We start from the raw sequence: 13,639 nt of genomic DNA, 5'->3' as shown, positions 1-13,639 counted from the left end.
TTCTGCCTTTTTTTTATTAGCTTGTTTGTTTTTTTGACGCTGAGTTATATGAGCTGTTTGTATACTTTAGATATGAACCTCTGTCAGTCACATCATTTGTAAATATTGTCTCCCATTCTGTAGGTTGTCTTTTTGGTTTGTTGATGGTTTTTTTTGCTGTGCAAAAGCTTTTAGGTTGGTTTAGGTCTCATTTGTTTAGTTTTGCTTTTGTTTCTTTTTCCTTGGGAGATGGATCTAAGAAAATACTGCTGCAGTTGATGTCAGAGAATGTTTTGTCTGTTTTCTGTTTCAGGAGTTTTATAATGTCATGTCTTAAAATTCTTTAAACTATTTTGAGTTTAATTTTTGTATATGGTGTAAGGGGGAGACTATGGAGTTTTAACCCATGTATATGGACACTTTGAGTTTTGTTTTTTCTTTTTTTTTTTAACCTTATAATTTTATTTATTTCTTAATGGCTGTGGTGGGTCTTCATTGTTTTGAGGGCTTTTCTCTAGTGGTAGCAAGCCAGGGCTACTCTCTGATTTTGGTGCGCGGGCTTCTCATCGCAGTGGCGACTCTTATTGTGCAGCATGGGCTCTAGAACGCAGGCTCAACAGGCTCAGTAGTTGTGGCGCGTGGGTTGGTTGCTCTGTGGCATGTGGGATCTTCCCCGACCAGGAATTGAACCTGTGTCTCCTGCATTGGCAGGTGGATTCTTAACCATTGAGCCACCAGGGAATCCCTTGTTTTTTTGTTTATTGCAGATATGCTTTATATACATTTCTTGTGTCCTCAGAGGTTGAGATTTAATAGGGTTCATAATTTTTATGTCTTCATCGAGGACATTCTTAAGAGAAACCGGCTCTTTTGTTTAACAGCTTGAACTTGGAGAGAAGAATACAGTGACTCCAGCGCTGCCTTGACTTGTTGCTAAGAGGCAACCGTGTTCTCTGTGGCGTGTGCACTCTCAGTGCAACCGGCTGACAAAGACAAATAAGACACAGTAATCCCATGAAAATAAGTGTACCCCAGACCCCCAGACCCTGCCAGATGGGGGGGTCCCCCGGGGCTGGTGACCCACGCCTGAGAAGCTGCGAGGGAACTCAGGGTCCCAGGCAGGTTAAAGGGAATAAACTGGGACATTCAAAAGCTTGTGCACGCTGATGTGAGTGGTCCCAGCTCCCTGCAATCCTGGAGCCTGGGTGACTGCTGTGCCCGGCTCTGCATGCGCTCTCGGGGTTCCCTCCCTGTTTAGCTCTGTCCTTGTTTAGTGGCCCTTCACCCTTACTCGGCAGCGTGTGTGAACAGTTAATGCACACAAGGCCAGAGAGATGGGCAGGGTGGTCACTGCTTTTCTCCTAAAGAGAAGACAAGATGCAAAAGCCATGGACACAGCATAAAGACTTGAACATTTTTGAGGCTGAACCCTCTGCGGGTACAGTTAGTCTGTTCCGTTAAGGCACCAGGGAGGGCAAGAAGCACGGCTAATAGCCACGCTCTCTCGGTAAGGATTCTGCATCCAGCAGCTTCCTGAGTACCAGTGCAGGCCGGCCAGGCGGTGGGCAGAGGGACCCGCCCTGCCCGCAGCAGGATGACGGAGGCAGAGCCCTTCTCGCCAGGCCAGCCTCCGACCAGACACAGGGGTGAGCCCTGGCATGGTGTCAACCTGCCTTTTCTTTCTCTCCAGTGAAGAAGTCTGCAAGCGAGGGTTTACGGTGATTGTGGACATGCGTGGGTCCAAGTGGGACTCCATCAAGCCGCTGCTGAAGATCTTACAAGAGTCCTTCCCCTGCTGCATCCATGTCGCGCTGATAATCAAGCCAGACAACTTTTGGCAGAAACAGAGGACTAATTTTGGCAGTTCTAAATTTGAATTTGAGGTAACTTCCCCGTGTAGCCAGACCAACTCAACCAGTAGGTGTGGTTTATTAAAAGCTTTTCTGTCGTCATTGCAGGCTGCTTATAGATGTTTCAGAACCATGTATCCAGCAAAAGCTGCCTATCTTAGTTACAAGTGACGTGTAAAGTTAGTCATTATGTTAAATAAGATGGGTTGGTTTGTCACCTTATCCTCTTTGGGGGTTAGGTTCCAGGCCTCTTGTCTCTGGGCGGTGGGGTTGCTGGGGTGTAACCTGTGTGTCTTAGAAGCCTGTTTCCTTTCACTTCATGGGATAAAACAGCTTTACTGTTAAGCGCAAGTGGCTTTAGGTGGCTTCTGAGGCCTCACTGTTAACCTCAGCTGTGGAAATGAGGGAACAATAGGGAGAAATGCCCAGCCTCGGAGTTCCTGAGGAGATGTGTGGGAGAGACTGACTTTTTTATCGCGTCCTTAATTAATGCTGGAGTGAACCATCTGCTCTGTATTTCATATGTCAGGTCTCTCATTTACAAAAAGGGAGTGATTCTTTAAACCCCGGGCGGAGCCCTGGGCCCAGTTAGCACACAAGGTCACTGTCTTTCAGTGTGTAAAACAGCCCTCAGCCTGCTGCCTGACTCTCCTTCCCCTGGAACCTCCTCTCCTTAGGCTCCCAGGCTTCTGACAAGGCTCTGATGCAGTTGGTTTCATCAGAGTATTATGGAGAGAAAGTACTCTGGCCAGCTGGAAACTTGATTCATGCCATATTGTGTAATAAAATTTAAATATTTCCTAATTATAAATGCTAATTTTTAGTTGACTAGATGGTTCATCTAGCCGCTTTGCCCAAACATTAGGTTACAGTGAATGTATTCATGTATTTTAAGGTTAACAACAATACTAGTATTAAACATATCGCACAATATTAATTCTTATGCTTGATGTTACATGTTACACCTTTCAGAGTCTTTTCATGCATACATGAATTGCATTTTAAAATTTGGTTCCTTGGTACTGATTTTCAACCTGAAATCTGCATGTAGTTTTTGAATTTGAGGTGAAAGGTGAAACAAGTAAGGCTTTATCTTACACACAAGACGAAGTGAGTTTGGAGGACAGTTTGTCAGATATCAGTTCTTTTCTTGACACAGAATGTAAAATGTGCTGTATGTGATGATACACATTTTAAGCAGACATAGCAGTTTGTTGGTGTAAGGTCTGTAGGTGTTTGCTCGTCTCGCCGTGCTGTCTCCCTCTGGGCCTTTAAACTTTCCTCCCCTGGTTTTTCTGTTGACCTTCTCTCTACGTTATCACCTGCTTCTGTCCATGAAGTGATTGCTCCATGGACGTTTTTAAACTCTGGGCAGATGAGACAGCAATGAACCTGTGGTCACATTTCAGGCCAAAGTGCTGGGCCAGGAGCCGCCCCCCTTTCTAGCTCTGCCTCTTTTTGCCATTTGTTATGCCAAACAGCACAGAGACGCAGCTGTAGGTTTCTCTAAGACTAGAGGTAACAGAGGTGGGGTTACATAAGCCTTTCTCTGTTTTATTTTTGGCTCTGGACCACGTTTTTTTTGTTTTTTTTTTTCTCTTTTCCTTTGTCTTCACTAACTCCCGCTCCGTATGCTTTCCTTGAGGCATCATACATGATATTAACTGCACATCACATTCTGTTAGGGTGAGATGAAGGTTTACGCCCAGGTTGTAGCTGACTTGAGCCTTGTGAGCGTTGGATTGTTAGGTAGGTGATTGGTGTGCAACCCGTGTGCTGCTCAGGGACTTCCCTGGTGGTGCCGTGGTTGAGGCTTCGCCTCCCAACGCAGGGGGTGTGGGTTCGATCCCTGGTTGAGGAGCTAAGATCCCGCATGCCTCGAAACCAGAAAACCAAAACATGAAACAGGAGCAATATTGTAGCAAATTCAATGAAGACTTTAAAGATGATCCACATCAAAAAAAAAAAAAAATTAAATATCTGTGCTGCTCAGAGTCGCTGTGGATCTCTGCAAGTGAATGCAACATTTGTTCTCTCTCCAGCTTTGTGAGAAGGGCGTCTGCCAGCTTTCTTGCTAACCCTTGAGCATTTTCTAAATTTTTAAAAAGTCACTCATGTTCCAGTGTGCCTAATGTAGTGAGTTAATTTCCACATTCTTGGAAAGAAATCGACTTTCTTTAGCTGTCATGAAATTCATGATTTTATTATTTTAGGTTTTCCAACTAACAGCCGTGTGTTATTCTAATGAATTTGTCTTTCACCGAGCGTACTAATGCTTCTTTTCATTTACATTTGTTTTAATGGGGCCAGCACAAGGTATGTTATGTTTTCCATAAGTGGATTACTTGCTTCAAGTTTGAAAATCTGTGGTTAAGTGTTACAAATTGCATTATGATAAGACCATGTATGACGGGTTCATCTTCTCACACGTGATTTTCTTTCCCCTTAAGACAAATATGGTCTCTTTAGAAGGCCTTACCAAAGTAGTTGATCCTTCTCAGCTAACGCCCGAGTTTGACGGCTGCCTGGAGTACAACCACGAAGAATGGATTGAGATCCGACTTGCTTTTGAAGACTACATTAGCAACGCGACCCACATGCTGTCTCGGCTGGAGGAGCTCCAGGACATCCTCGCCAAGAAGGAGTTGCCCCAGGATTTGGAGGGGGCGCGGAACATGATTGAAGAGCATTCCCAGCTGAAGAAGAAGGTGATTAAGGCCCCCATAGAGGACCTGGACCTAGAGGGACAGAAGCTGCTGCAGAGGATTCAGAGCAGTGAGAGCTTTCCCAAAAAGAACTCGGGCTCAGGCAACGCAGACCTGCAGAGCCTCTTACCCAAGGTGTCTGCCATGCTGGACCGGCTGCACTCGACGCGGCAGCATCTGCATCAGATGTGGCACGTGCGCAAGCTGAAGCTGGACCAGTGCTTTCAGCTGAGGCTGTTCGAGCAGGATGCTGAGAAGGTAGTGGATGGGGCGGGGGTGCTACAGTGCTTCCTGGAGGGAGGCTGCCTGAGTCGCTGGGTCCGAGCACCCGAGGCTGGTTTGGTTGGGAGAAAGGGCGGAAAAAAAGGTCTGGGGAGAGGCGAGCCACTCACATGGCCTCGGTTAGAGAGCAGCAGTGTCAGTTCGGAGATCTCCCGTCTGCTTTCCAGTGTTTCTCATCGCGCATGAGGGCCTCTTCTAGAAACTTAAAGTGGTTAAGTGGTTAATTACTGATGGTTTGGTTTAGATTGCCTGTAAGATAGATGTGAATATTTTCAATTAAAAGGTTGAAAACTTTATAGAATATCATATTGAAAGCAGTAATTATGCGTGAACTTTTGTAATACTTGCTCTTCCACCCAGAAAAGCCAGTGAAAAAACACCCTTCAGACCCGTTAATGAATTTGTTTTCACAATAAAAAGCGAATAATGAATTAAGAATAATAACTTCTGGGAAACAACAGGCAACAATTAGTTACGGTTTCCTGTCAAACCAGCAGGTCAGAGTGAGCTCTTGAATGTCTTAGCAACGTGAAAACAGGACACTTACTTAGAGGAAAGTGTTGCAAGCCGTGAATGTGGGTGAATTGATCTGTGTTGAACTGAGCTCACGGAATCCTTTTCAAGGACAGGAAAATGTTTTATAAAGTTAAGAAAGCCTATTGAAGTCTTTGATATAAAGGGATCTTTTGAAAGGTGACAGTCCAGCACTATTATCCTATATTATTATTTGGTAAGCTTCTAACCTGTATTTGTTTAAGGTGACCCTTGAATAGCACGGGGGTTGGGGTGTTGACACTCACGCAGTTGAAAATCCACAAACTGTGCTCTCTGCCTCTAAAACAAAGGAGTTGCTAAATGACTCACCCGGGGATGAGAGGCTGAAAGAGTTTGGTAGAATCAAGGCTCCAGCCCCAGTTCTTTTGATTCCATATATGATCCCTAGTTGAACACAACTTTTTGCCACACGTAAAGATGTGTAAAATGAAAATACAGGTTCTTCATTTATTGAAAAATATAGGTACTCCATTTACTTCATTTATCTGCACGTAATTAGACCCGTGCAGCTCAAACCCGGGTTGTTCCAGGTTCAGCTGTAGCGCCTTGTCAGAGACGCTGGAGAACCTTCCTTTCAGTTACTCAGCAAGCAGGTGACTGCCCCTAGGTTCCGGTTCACATCACGGAAGCAGTGTTAATTGACAATCATTTCTTTTCCCTTAAATGTTTTCCTGGGAACAATATAATTAACATCATTTTCCAGGTAGCATCTCTGTTGACCCTTAAGAGGGGTGTCATCGTTAAAGTTTTCCCCATTTCTTTTTATTTTTATGGTAAATTTTATAGTTTGCACAGGGATTTTTTTTTTTTTTTTTTAAATTCTCCTTGCATTAAAGAGCATAATCTCTTAGTCATTGAAATTGCCGTCGGTAATCTGTGAGCAGAGCAACACCCATCCAGAGACCCGTAAGTTTGTAATTTCACCTAACGGGTCTTTAATTGAAGAGCAGTGTGGCTAATTATGTGGTTCAGTATAGCAGAGAGTCAGAAGATTGGAGTTTTAATCAGCCTGGGGGATCTGAATGACCTCTCCTTATGTATCTACTTCTTAATTCCTCATCTGTCTAAGGAGCACCCTAGGTAAGATTGTCTTGTAGCTCCTGCAGGTTCAGAACTGTGACTTGGTAGCTGTCTAGCATCTTCTGGGCCCCAGTGCAGCAGGGGTTGTCGACGGAAGGACGCCGCCCTTCTTGGTTTGGTCCGGTTCCTGGGCCTGTGTCAGGCCTCTCTTTCTCAGGAGTGATCCCAGGCTGTCTTTTTTCATCCCGGTAGATGTTTGACTGGATCACACACAACAAGGGCCTGTTTCTGAACAGCTACACCGAGATTGGGACCAGCCACCCTCACGCCATGGAGCTCCAGACCCAGCACAACCACTTTGCCATGAACTGCATGGTAAGACGCTGGGGTGCAGGGGTGTCGGGGCGCAGGGGTGTCCTGCCGTTGAGCGAACTTTAGCAGACGGGGGAGGGTATTTACACGGCTCCTTCCCAGCACGCTGCCCGGAGCTCGTGTAGGGCCTTCTGACGATCCGATGTAGCAGCTGACCTCCAGTGTGGGAGATTCTCTTTGGCAGCAGTGTGCAGGTAGCTTGTTTTTAAGTTTGTAAGCAAACAGAAGTGAAAACAAGCAAGCCAACCAACCAGTGAAACTTGAACCAGTTTGCCTGGCCAGGCCCACATGCATGGTTTTGATGCTGGCCTCTGAACTGTCCCTCTCAGGAGCCCACGGGGCTGTTTTCAGAGGCTGAGTCGCATGAACCAGCCCGCTGTTCATTTGCTGGCAGCCCTTCATGATGAAGACGTGAGCCAGCCTGCCGCCCTTCTCAGGGGGCATCTTCCAGTTCTAAAACGTGAGCCTTCCTCCCAAGTTGAGTGGAGGGCCAGGGGTCTGACATCAGTCTTTCCAGCAGTCCTGTGGCTCTCTGGATGCCCTTGGCCTGTTGTGGATACAGTTGGGGTTGCTCTAAGATTGCAGTGCAAAATCTCCTGAAAGAACCCAACATTGAATTTTAAATAACAGTCTTAGTGTAGTTTTGGAATTAATGTAACAAAAATAAAGCTATACGTTGTTCTGTAGGACATAGGGTTCCTTCTGTAGAGAGTTACTCTAGAAATACTTACTTTAGAGACAGTTTTGATGTGGACTTTGAGCCAGACCTATGGACGTTAGCTAGCCCTCTTTGCCTGGTAACGTGTGTCTAAAGAGCATTGAAACGATATAAAGAGGGGGTCGTTATTTAAATTAGTTCAGTAAGAGGCCATTTCATTAGAATTCAGTCCACAAAGTGCTTCACTTTGGATAGCTACAAAAAAAAGATTCAGCAATTAAAATTTATGTAATAAGCACTATTCCAAAAGTCTGATACTGTTCTTGAGTTTGAGGTATTGAGAATTTTGGGGTTAAAGATTGAGCCTGGGTGTAGATGAGGAGAATGAAAATGTGGGCCTTTATGGGAAGCATCTTAGAAGACTTTTTTTTCCTAACAATTTCCTGTCAATTTTTCAAAATATTCAGAAGCTTCCAGTTAATGGTGAAAGACACATTCAGCCCACAACTATCAGATACTTTAAAAACTAGAAGTACTAAAATCTATTTTATAAAAACTAGAAAGGAGCAGAAAAGGTCCTCTCCCTCCCTCAGTGTTGCTAGTGATTAGGAATCAGAAGATGAAGAAGCCAGGTGTGTGGGTTATGAACGTAGAGGTTTTTAATTCTGACTTCTGTTTACTGTGTGACCTTGGGCAGCCTGATGAATCTCTTTGAGCCTCGGTTTCCTAATCTCTAAAGTGGGGATAATTTCTGCCTAACATGGTGTTGCGTTATTTTACTTACCACGTTTGTGTAAGACACTAAGCGGAATTTATCAAGTAAGTGCGTCATAAATGGTAGTTGCTGCCGCTGATGTTACCACCTCATTAAAAATACTGTCAGTAACTTGAGTATGTTATGGTAAGTAAGAAACCCTTAAAAGTATAGGTAATACCTTTTTTTAGGTTTAAATATATTTTCTGTTTTTCTGTGATGCACTCTGTCCTCCTCTAGGTGAAACTTTTAATTTAAAAAGGCTGTAGTTGCTTGTACGCTGCAGGGTGTCAGCTGTTGGGGGCGCTTTGCAGGCCTCGCAGCTCCTGGTTCTCAACACCTCCGCGAGTCCCTCGTGTGTCTAGGACATTTACTTATGCAGGAGAGGGGCCTGTTAATCTTCAGCCCTTTCTTGTGCTGTCTAGTGTGTTTTAAACATTTTTGATAAAATAGAAGTACTAGATGTCGGAGCAAAGTCGACTTTAAGAAAGCCTTTTAAGAGACAGCAATGAAGTCGTGCCCATTCTCCCATCATAGGTGTTTTAGAGGCTCTGACGGTAGGAATCTGGGTGGAGGCACAGCTGACGTGGGGAACTGTACACTGCTGTGTCTGTGCACGCTCGTCTGGGCTGTGTGCCTCGTGGCTCCTTCATCCTGCCATAGTAATAGAGGCATGGCCCAGAGAGCGGTCCTCTGTGTGCGGAATGCAGACAATTTGAGGGGATGGAAGCCATGCAGGCCCTGAAATAGATGGAAATGGGATGCAGCCCCCTCCGTGGGCCCCCCGATGGAGCCGTCTGGGTGGACAGCTTGTCCCCAGATCCTGACAATGGCACCTGCTGATGCTTTTTCAAACAGACCTTTGGGGTAGATTTTCCTCTTTAAGGATCCAGAGAAAGCAAAACTCGGTGAGTCTGGTCAGTGTGTCTAGTTGGAGAGAACGTGTATGAGAAGGAGAGGCATTGCTCCTTAGAGGACAGTCTTCGGGGTGCCAATGCCACACGAGGCCGTGAGGCCAGTTCCCCTCGGATGGTGGCCTCGACTACCCATCAGAGCCTCACAGACGCCACCCCCTGCCTGCCGGGTGAGCCCCACACCCGGACGTGGTAGCTGGTTCCAGCCTGCAGCCCAGAAAAGTGCCTCAGTGCCTGGAGTCCGCGGCTCTGTAAACCCAGATGAAGGCAACTCCATTTAGTTCAGGCTGCGATCAGAAGTGGATGAAAGGAATGAGTCAGTGAAGGTACAGAGAACGCCAAGCACGTTCTGTTGGGCGCTTCCTTGGGTCGCTGCACACGGAGCGACAGTGACGAGGCCGGTGCAGGGGTCAGAGGGCAAGGCAGCGGGAGATGGCCCGAGGACCACGTGGGCAGGAGGGACGGGAGGAAGGGTGTGCGGGAGTTCAGGCAGGTTGGGTGACCCCGTGTGATTCAGGGTGAGGATGACGGAGCCAAAGGCGAGGCTGCGATGTGGGGAGACCCAGCGCACGGTGCAGTGTTGGGATGCGGCACAAAAGTCTTAATAATAATAAACATGTGAAGAGCAGCAACAACCGAGGCTTCACTGAAAGTGCGCATTCCGCACCCTGCCTTTGCTTTAAGGATCATGTGATCCTTAAAGAAGATGGAAGGCAGAAACAGAAATACCATAGTGAGAACTTCTTTTGCAAGAAAAATGCCCTTTAAAAAAAAAAAGAAAAAAAAGCTTTGTAGCCTTATTTTTGCCACAAGCTACTGGACTCGAAGAGAGAGATTTCAACACAGCAGAAAAGCTCATTTAAAGTTGGAACGCAGCATTGCTCTGTTGGTGCCCGATTCACATTCCCCGGGGAGTGTGGATCCATTTGCAGGTTTTCTCTTGGCACCAGCAAGCTGACTTGGGCTTGTGTGGAAGGGCGGGCTTGTTTCCACACAGAGTAGCCTCTGGTTGCCACATACAGAGTCTGTCATTTCTGGGTCCTCGTGACAGACTGCAGCGGTGCCTCTCGCGGTTCTGGGCAACAGCTTGCCGTCTGGACCCTTCTCGGGACGGGAGGCCAGGGCGCGGGTCAGAGGGCATTGTGTGCGCATCGCTTCTGTGCCCCTCCCAGCTGGTTCACCTGTAATTCTGCAGTTTTAAAAATAGAAACTGAAATCAAGGCTTAGGGTTTATGGAAATCCGGATAGCAGCACACATGTCCTTTTATCCACCTGCTGATCCTGCTATTAAAATGTGACTTTTAAGTTCGTAGGTAGCTTCAGATAGCACATTCTGCATCTGTCAGAGAGGCACCCCATGCGCCCCACCCTGACCAGCCCCCCCTCTTCTCGCCCCTCCACAGAACGTGTATGTGAACATCAACCGCATCATGTCGGTGGCCAACCGCCTGGTGGAGTCGGGCCACTACGCCTCCCAGCAGATCAAGCAGATCGCCAACCAGCTGGAGCAGGAGTGGAAGGCCTTCGCGGCCGCCCTGGACGAGCGCAGCACCTTGCTGGACATGTCGTCCGTCTTCCACCAGAAGGCTGAGAAGGTCAGTGCCTGGGAGCCTGGTCCCCGCAGTAGAGCCTCGGAGACCACCGGGGCGCTGAAGCCACCCCATGGCACTCAGCACGCCCGCACCTCAGCCCTGCTGCAGACCCGGGGTGCTTCTGCACCTCCTTGTTTGTAAACACCTCCTTGTTTGTAAAGTGGAGGTAAAAGTATGGACTTGAGGGGCCATCCTACAGTGTAAATGAGGTTCACATTAGGGGCCTTGGACATGGCCTGTTGTCCAGTCGGAACTCGTGAGTGACAGTGGCTGTTCTTTATCTCCTCCTTTCTGTCCCTCGTCCTGTCCTCTTCCTCCTCGCTTGAGAATTCCAGTTAGGAGACTTAGGCAGCAAGTAATAGACTGCCGACTCTCAGGTTTAGGCACCAGGGGTCTGCTTTTCTCACAACCCAGGGTATCATGGTCCGCGCTATCAGGGCGGGCGGGCTCCTGACTGGGCCTGGCCATCGCCCGAGAAGACGGGTGTTGCCACAACTCCCGGCGGGCGCCAGCCCCTCTGCCGTCGCGCCCCACGCGTGCAGGGTGTGGTGTCGTCCCCGGTCGCCCCGGCGCCGGCCCCTCTGCCGTCGCGCCCCACGCGTGCAGGGTGCGGAGTCGTCCCCGGTCGCCCTGGCCCCTCTGCCGTCACGCCCCGCACATGCAGGGTGCGGAGTCGTCCCCGGTCGCCCTGGCCCCTCTGCTGTCGCGCCCCACGCGTGCAGGGTATGGTGTCGTCCCCGGTCGCCCTGGCCCCTCTGCCGTCGTGCCCCACGCATGCAGGGTGTGGTGTCGTCTCTGGTCGCTGTCTCAGGGCAGCAGTGTTCACAGGAGTTCCTTCTGACCCAGCCCACTTCCCCCGGCCCCCCGAGCCTGGAGAGGGGTGCCAGCCTTCAGCCGGGCCGCAGGCCTGGGTTCTCAGCCTCCTGGCAGGGCCACGCTATACCAGCCCAGGCTGCAGTGGAGAAGCAGCTTTGGGGTACGGTTTTCAGTGTCCCCCACAATTGTCAAGTTATTTCTATGGCTTCAGACCTCACGCAGGCTTCACCTGCCAACGAGCTGGTCACAGTACCTTGTCTTGGAGGTAGTGTGTGAAGTGTGCCCCCAACACTCCCCACACGTCCGCCAACGGGCACACCTGCCTCAGTGAAGACACTTGGAGGGCAGCGAAAGAGAGGGAGTTGCTGTGACTCAGACGCTTGTGGTGGAAGCCTGGGCAGTGAGCCTGCTTCTCCAGACGTGGAGGAAGAAACTCAGGAACCTCTAGCCACTAGCGAGACGTGGGGAAGGGACAGGTGGTTGCCTTAATCTGAAGGAACAGTATGGATAGAGCTTCCTCAGGGATAGTTATTTTGGGGGAAAAGCCTGCATTCACAGGGGTTTGCACTGATGCTTCTAGAAAGGAAATAGTCTCCTTTCATCTAGAAACAGCCTTGCTGGGTGGGTACAAGCCCCAGCTTGCCCGGCATCTCGGAGGAGCGGCTGGAATGTCGCACAAGGTGCTAATTAGGAGTGATCTCAACTCTGGGAACCTTGAAAGTGTGAAGCAGAAGGGGAGAGCAAGGTGACAGCATCGTAATAGCCTCGTGTGGAAGCTGTGAGTCAGGACTAGCAGCTTTCAGTGTCGGGTTTTCCTGCTAAGTTTATGCAAGAGGTAGTTTTGTGATTAAGGAGACACAAAGCCCCCACACAGGAGCAGTCTGAGTTAAAGTAACAGGAGCCCCTTCAGCTTAACACAGCACTGTCTCCGCTTCTGTGTAGCCACCTCTGGTCCCGTCATGGTTAAGGTCGTGGCCTGTCGTTCACTGAACATTCCTGTCCTCAGGAGAAGAGCTGTGTCGCCCCCGCCCACATGCCGTCTGGGATGGTAGCACGGTGTGGGGTGCAGTCACCCTCTGGGCTGTGTGGAGGTGTGTGAATTGCTTGTGGGCCACTGGAAAGGCCCAGCAGGACTATGTGAATAAATCTGAAACCTGACAAGCTGGCTGGGGGACTCTTGGATGGTCTGAAGCATAAGGGAAAAATCTCTCTAACCATGGCAGGATCCGGAATTGCAGGTAACCCAGAAGATTAATTGCTGCTCTGCCCTGCCTGAAAGCAATGTAGAAATGTGGGTGCCATGGGGTGTTCCCCTCCCCAGTGTTTTATTATAAAAAAATTTTAGACATGCAGTAAAGTTGAAAGAGCCTGGGGTGTTTTTATTTGGATAAAATAATGGCTGTAATTTATCCGCTTGAAGGAAACACAGCTAGAGGAATACATGGTTGAACAGAATTTCATGGAGTCGTGCGTGAGCTAGTAACGGTACTTGCGGGCTCCAGCACTTCAGTGGCCAGAGAAGACGCTCCGTAGGACCTTGGGGACAAAGTGGGCCCGTGAGAAAGGCCGGCGTCTCTGATGGGCCCTGACTGAGGCGGTGCAGCTGCGCCCAGCAACCAAAATGTGCGGATGGCACCCTAGGCGTTTAGGGTCCCGAATGTTTAGGCTTCCGAAATGTTTCCTTCCTCAAGCGTTAAGTGTAGGGGGCGCAAGGTCTGTCTTCCCTTTCACTGAGATTCAGGAGCACAGAAGGTGACATCACTGAGTGGTTTTCCTCTTCCCAGGAGAGAGTCTCCGAATAGGTCTCCTCTGTTCCCTCTTGTTAAATTCTCTGCCTACTAGTTACGCTTAAGCTGTTATCATAAACTCACCAGGGATGGACCAGAACTCGGACATCACAGATTGGCTTTCCGTCATAGCCACCCCTTTGACCCTCCTCTGGAGCTCTCACTAAGGATTTAAATCTGATTGGGGTTTCGTAGGGCTCAACTCTGTGGCCCTGCAGTTGGTGTGGCTGAAGGAAGCCGCCTTCGGGGAAGGACGGCAGCTCATCTTTGTGGGGGAGGGCGTGTGCGTCGCACCCCACCTGCTCATGTCTCTGTGGATGTTCTTGGGTTGGTATTCGCTTGTGGCTTTATGCAC

The 13,639-nt window shown here is 48.7% G+C and overlaps 1 protein-coding gene across 4 annotated transcripts in view; it reads left to right on the top strand.

The window, feature by feature from the left end:
* TRIO (trio Rho guanine nucleotide exchange factor) overlaps positions 1 to 13,639 on the top strand; it is a 363,130-nt gene that overhangs the window by 146,723 nt on the left and 202,768 nt on the right. For 3 of the 4 annotated variants that reach the window (XM_055555138.1, XM_055555137.1, XM_055555139.1), the window contains exons 4-7: positions 1,670 to 1,862; positions 4,280 to 4,792; positions 6,644 to 6,766; positions 10,493 to 10,684. In XM_055555138.1, coding sequence (XP_055411113.1) covers positions 1,670 to 1,862; positions 4,280 to 4,792; positions 6,644 to 6,766; positions 10,493 to 10,684 — 1,021 coding nt within the window. Of the gene's footprint in view, positions 1 to 1,669; positions 1,863 to 4,279; positions 4,793 to 6,176; positions 6,452 to 6,643; positions 6,767 to 10,492; positions 10,685 to 13,639 lie in introns of those variants that run through there. The other variant, XM_055555140.1, reaches the window with a different exon arrangement.

The sequence above is a fragment of the Bubalus kerabau genome, chromosome 18 (assembly GCF_029407905.1).
Source record: "Bubalus kerabau isolate K-KA32 ecotype Philippines breed swamp buffalo chromosome 18, PCC_UOA_SB_1v2, whole genome shotgun sequence".
In the NCBI taxonomy this organism is placed as follows: domain Eukaryota; kingdom Metazoa; phylum Chordata; class Mammalia; order Artiodactyla; family Bovidae; genus Bubalus; species Bubalus kerabau.
The sequence above is the reverse complement of the archived record's forward strand: the minus strand, read 5'-3'. Positions and strand labels throughout refer to the sequence as shown.